The following is a 5,615-nucleotide window of genomic DNA, read 5'->3' on the forward strand; positions in this document are numbered from 1 at the left end:
TAAGAAAGTGAGAAGAAGGTTAACTTCTCACTTTCCCACAGTGGCCCCAATATGGTGAAAACTTCCGGGGATACCCGGAAGTCACATGAAGGGTAGGAACCGGGCCCGGAGCATGCGGCACGTGGAGTGTGCAGGGTGGAGGCGCACATGCGGGTCCAGGTGCGGGTCCGGACGCGGGTCCGGGTCCGGGCTAGTCAGGGTGTGTGCCCTGACACCCACCAGTCCACCGGGTGGTTGAGCAGTCACTCCCATCCAACCAGAAGTTCCCTATCAGGAACTGTAGCCTATCCCACCTCCTTAGGAGAGGGATATGGTCCAGGCAGCTCCAGGATGCCTGGCCACGCACCTGCGGGTCCCACTTCCCACGGTCACCCACTACCGTGCACTGGTCCACCAGCCCGCTTTCCCCAACAACTCCTGCTACCGGTACGCTCCCATGAGCGCCAAGTCACCGATAGCCACCAACTGGGTGACTCCCTTTGGGAGTCCCAGTATCCCACACTACCGGTATGCTCCATTGAGCGCCAAGTCACCGCTAGCCAACCACTCCCAGCACACCCACTACCGGCATGCTCCCAGGAGCGCCAAGTCCCCATTAGCAGACAGCCAGGTGGCTCCCTCAAGGAGCCCACATCATACTTGCTACCGGTACGCTCCCAGGAGTGCCAAGTTACCGTTGGCCAACCCACAGGTTGTACTTCCAGACACTCATCCCATTCCGCTCTCCCTCCGATGGCTATGCAGCCACCTCCATTAGTGAGCCGAACGGCTCAGGTTGGGTTCCCCAGAACCCATTCCTGTAACACATCCCTTACAATTTATCCTGCTCACATCCAGATCCCAGTTGTTAAATTTTCAAGTGCCCCTGCGGTTTCCAGTTTCTCAAAGGGGATTCCTTGAGTATGAGCTGAGATGACACAGTAAACCACACACTCACTGAGTTGGGCAGCCATTTGGTAGAGGGTTTGGGACATTAGGGTGATGTGGTGCTTCACCTCTGGAGTAGTATGTTTGGTAATGAGTTGATGCATGGAGGTCCAGAGCCAACCAGTATGTTTATGTGGTTCATCAGTGCTGCAGTCTTCATCAATGAACACCAACGGGGAACGCAGAATGGCAGTGCAGCGCTAATGTACTATATTGCAATACAATCCTAACTGTATTGAAAATAAAAAATCCCCGAAATTTGATCATTTTCGAGCTGATTTCTGACAAACATATTGATACCCCATTCACTTGGAAATTGACAGATTCCCTCAAAAACGCAGTATTGTATATTACCTTACAGCTATTGTCACTAGGTAATATATTAGTTCTCGCGCATATTGCTTGAGACTGAGCTATTGTCACTAGAGCAAGCGGTTATTCCGTTAGTCCCTTGGTCCTGCCATGCGTCATGAATACAAATCCAGAGGGTAGTACACTACCTACCCCGACTTCATGTTATTTGGAGGTCCGAGGAGTGATGTGAACTGGAATCTGACATGAAGTTCAATTTTAAGCGCCGAGTTCCGCTTTGTCTGGCAACTTCCGACTGAATGAGTCGGTGCCGCCACTCTCCTTTGGGGAACCACGCTTACGATGTTTCTGACGCACATAGGGAAGAATGCAACATAACAGTATCACTCACAAAGGTGCAAGACGGACGCGGAGAGAAAAACAGCGAATCCCAGCACGAATCTGAGCGGTGAATCGTGCTCCCGAGTGTCTCACACACGCCTTTTCGCTCCTTCAGTCTTTTCTGACGCACTGGTTCCCCCACCAGGGAGTTAGGGAGAATACTCCTGAGGGATCGTTATACAAGAAAGCTATGGATTGACTTCCAACCGCCAGAATTGCCAACACGTTCCACATACAATTCCTTGCGTACAAATTCCAACATACACCCCTCATCCCGCTCTCAGGCACCGTCGGTAAATTCCACATTAACCATACAATGGAGTTTCTACGCGTCAGTTACTAGACTGTTACTACTTCTCCTACTCAGCTGTTCAGTATTGAGGAGGCCTTCGCCGGAAGACACGCCGAGGAACATTTGAAAGAGCGTTTTTCTCGTAGGTTCTGGGGCAACATGACTGTATTCGTTAGTTCCGATTTATGGATTCCTATGGTCGAATTGTATGTCCGTGACGAAAGGTAAGATCAGGCCTCAGAATTTGGGTAAACTTATCGCAACTTGAGATTGCATTGTGAGCCCTGGTGGAAAATCGGAGATTTCTTGGAGGCTTCTCGGAGAATTCCGTTTGCGGGTAGACAAGGATTCTCAGAGCTAAGAATATGCTGTGCGCTTGCAATCCCTCTTGGTGCCATTGGTAGCTTCCGTGAGAGGGGTATTTGATTGCCATCAGACCAACGTTGCAGTTGCAGCCTTGGCCTGTTGGACCTATATGGCTATAGATGCTGCGGGTGGCGTCGATACGCAAAAGTCCGAGCTTCCCCTGAGATACTCGTAACCTGACGGACGCCCTTGACTCGCTCATCTCCAGTACTACGAAATGAGGCAAATGGACCCTTCATCTTGTGGTCATATAACCGCATAAGGAACATCCTGAAGATTCCCCATTGATAAGTTGCTTGGTGAACTCGTGCCCGTTCCTCTGCCTTTCCATCGTGCAGACCATGGGTTGGTCGGAAGTCAGTTCATCCTCTGATTTGTGTCGACAAATGATTATAACTTGGCCCGCTTACTAGGATCGATTTGTGTCGCCTCCTCCAGCATTCCTAGTTTGCAGGGCCTGCATAGAAATCCTTTGCGACCCTGTATTCGTACGTGCATTGGTCAACATCTGTCACCAACGTTTAGAGTGTCCATTGAACTCCTATAGATCTGCTCTGAGTTCCACCTCATCTGTTGTGGATGCTTCCATGCTCCCCACCACTGTCCAATTTGCCGTCGAGTCATTCACCACAATGATCGTCCTCAGATGGACATCAAGATTTCAAGACTTATCGACTCGCTTGTTATTCGATGTTCCAGCTGGAAAGAAGGATGCGACTGGACCGGCAGCATCCGTGTCGAGAGCTGTCACCCTCCTAACGTCGGTTTTATACGTACACTGTGTTAAAACCTCATAACACCTCCCTTTCCCTATTGTAGTGTGGTTTTCGGGGAATAAAGTGCCAAAACCAGGTAGGTAAGGGGATCCATAGACACTGCCAATGCGATAAGCCTGCATGAGGAAGAGGCAAACCTAAACAGCGGTCCACCAGTCAAGGCACCCATAGAGAAAGGAGCGTGACGGGAGAAGAAGTCGCATAAGAAGAAAAAGGAACGAGACATCTCCGCCTTTGACCGCCTGGCCTGCATCCCCGATGTCGTTCTGGATTGATGTCATGATGCCTAGGCCCTGACCGGGTAGAGGTAGGCATTGGGAAAGTGCGCCTTGATACGCTCATCAAAGAGCCAGTAGAAGGGCGTCGCATACGTGACGTCAGTGGTCTCTGTCAGGCCGGTTCCGCCGGTGAGAATGCCGCCGATACGTCCCTGGCCATCAAATATGGTGGCGCCAGAATCGCCAGGGGCGGAGAATGCGCCGGACTTGTCGTACGGAAGGATTGCCCACTCCATGGATGTCTGGTGAGGGCCGTTCTCGAAGTACTCGCGCACACAGGACATGATGCCGGTAGCACGGCCAGTGGTCACGCCGGTGGCGCAACCGCTCTTGATGACGAGGAGGCAAGGCTCGTTGTCTGCGTCTAGCATTTGCGGGTGGCGCAGCTCGTCTTCCCCGATGATGAAGCGGCAAGAGGCGGTTAGACGGGTATTTGAAGGTGGTGTTGGCCGAGGGGTTGGGGTACATCCGTGAGGTAAAGTTGTGCACCGGAATCTCTGTGCCTAGGTATAGCAGTTAGACAGACGGCCCTAGTGAGATAGATCAAAACGTGCCTAGATCTACAACATTGCCCTTAAAGTTGTCCCAGTCGATCTTGTTGCAGTCAAGCTCGATGAGAGCCCAATCCTCGGTGTAACGTTTGGCACCTGCACCAACGGTAATGGGAGGCGAGTAGGCGACGTGTCCTAAAACGCGCAGGCTCTCTTCGCTCCAGTACTTTGTGGCCTTGTCGTGGAAATGGTTAAGGGCTTCGATCGTCGCTTCCGCTTCCTTCAACTTGCCCTGAATCACCTCCTCCTCCTGCTCCTCGTCGCCGCCACCTTGCAAGTCCTGAAGCTGCTGGTTGTAATAGTCGACCATGATCTTGTGTTCCCCTATCTTGACCATGGTGGACTTGAGCATCGTCTGGAAGGCCTTGGGGCCGGGGAGGATGACTTCGCGACGAGGCTGGCTGGTCCACTTGCGGTTGTACAGCTCGTTAAACCCTGAATTTGGTGGGAAGACGACGTGGCGGGTGGTGAGAATGTAGACCTTCTCGCTGTCACGGCCTTCGGAGATGTAGAGAGCTCCAGTGCCCTCGGCGTACGAGGTGGCTCGGGCAGCGAGCGGCAGACCGAGTGCAGGGGTGATGAGACCGCAAACGCTGGTGGTTGGGTTTGTGGAGGAGACGTATTTGAGGAGTTTAGGACCGACCGACCTGATGAGAATGGATTCCCTAAACTCAACTTCGACGTCGGTGAGCTGAGACGACTCGAGGAGTTGCAGGCAACCGACGGCGGCGGTGTGGGCGTCCTCGCCGGAGAGAGACTGGGGCACCACCCCGATCCATAGAACGACGGGACCGGGGGTCTCCCCGACCTTGGCGAAGCGCACGACGTCGACGCTCGTCCACGTGATCTGCTCGGAATCGAGATAGTCGCAGACCTTTGGGCCCAAGTCGCCCCAGACGTGTACAATCCCGTGATTGAAGACTGGCTTGAGCTCCTTTAGCTCGCGGTACGCCTCAGGACCGGTGGGCGGTTTCCAGGGTGTGGTGCTCGTACGGTAGACTAAGACGGGGCTAGAGAGCAAGCCTGCGTAGTAGAATCTGGCCTCCAGCTTGGAGACAGAGTAAGGGGGCGAAGAGGAGGAAGTGGTGTCCATGGAGTCATCGGCGAAGCTCTGGTCGTAAAAGAGGGTCTTGGATGTTGGAGTAACAACGACCCGTGACTTACCCTCTTACATCCGTATTCACCTCGTGACACAATGTATATAATTACCTTGTCACTTTCCAGCCTGGTATTCCTTAGCGTTTTTCCCACCCTCTTTATATTCCCGCTACTCTGCAGGGGGTCTTGTAAATTTCTCGGTGCCGAACTGAATGCAAAATACGACGGGGCTCTATTATTGCTAATGGCTTCATAACTTAGGGTCCTTGTGAGGTCTCAGTGGGGTAGCTCAGCACACAGAGCCATAAGTGATACAAAGGTGTGTATTTTACGGTGTGTGTAAGCAGTTAACAGATGTTACCGCTTACTCACGTGACTGTATATCATTTAAACGCCCGGGAAACGTTTCATGGCGTTTTTTTACAACAACTACCCAACAGCCGATGAGAATACATTGATCAGATGTGGTGGTACTTTATGTGTTATATGAGACAGATTTTTGACGATTTTGATGCTGTAGGAAGCATTTATGACACATTTATTAAGTTATTAAAAACATATTCAGAGCGTTTGAGGGGTATAAAAATGCATTCAATAATATCAAAAAATGCCATAAACAATTTATCACAATGTT

At 51.7% G+C, this 5,615-nt stretch overlaps 1 protein-coding gene across 1 annotated transcript; it reads right to left on the reverse strand.

Annotated features, from left to right (window-relative positions):
- Positions 1-3,340: 3,340 nt before the first annotated feature.
- Positions 3,341-4,976, reverse strand: EI90DRAFT_3020255 (uncharacterized protein; the record flags this gene model as incomplete). The annotated part of the gene is made up of 2 exons (XM_039057485.1): positions 3,341-3,835; positions 3,897-4,976. The coding sequence occupies 2 exons, from the start codon at positions 4,974-4,976 to the stop codon at positions 3,341-3,343; spliced, it is 1,575 nt and encodes a 524-aa protein (XP_038910642.1).
- Between the last annotated feature and the right edge of the window lie 639 nt (positions 4,977-5,615).

The sequence above is a fragment of the Cantharellus anzutake genome (genome assembly GCF_015039405.1).
Source record: "Cantharellus anzutake strain C23 chromosome Unknown EI90scaffold_78, whole genome shotgun sequence".
Lineage (NCBI taxonomy): Eukaryota > Fungi > Basidiomycota > Agaricomycetes > Cantharellales > Hydnaceae > Cantharellus > Cantharellus anzutake.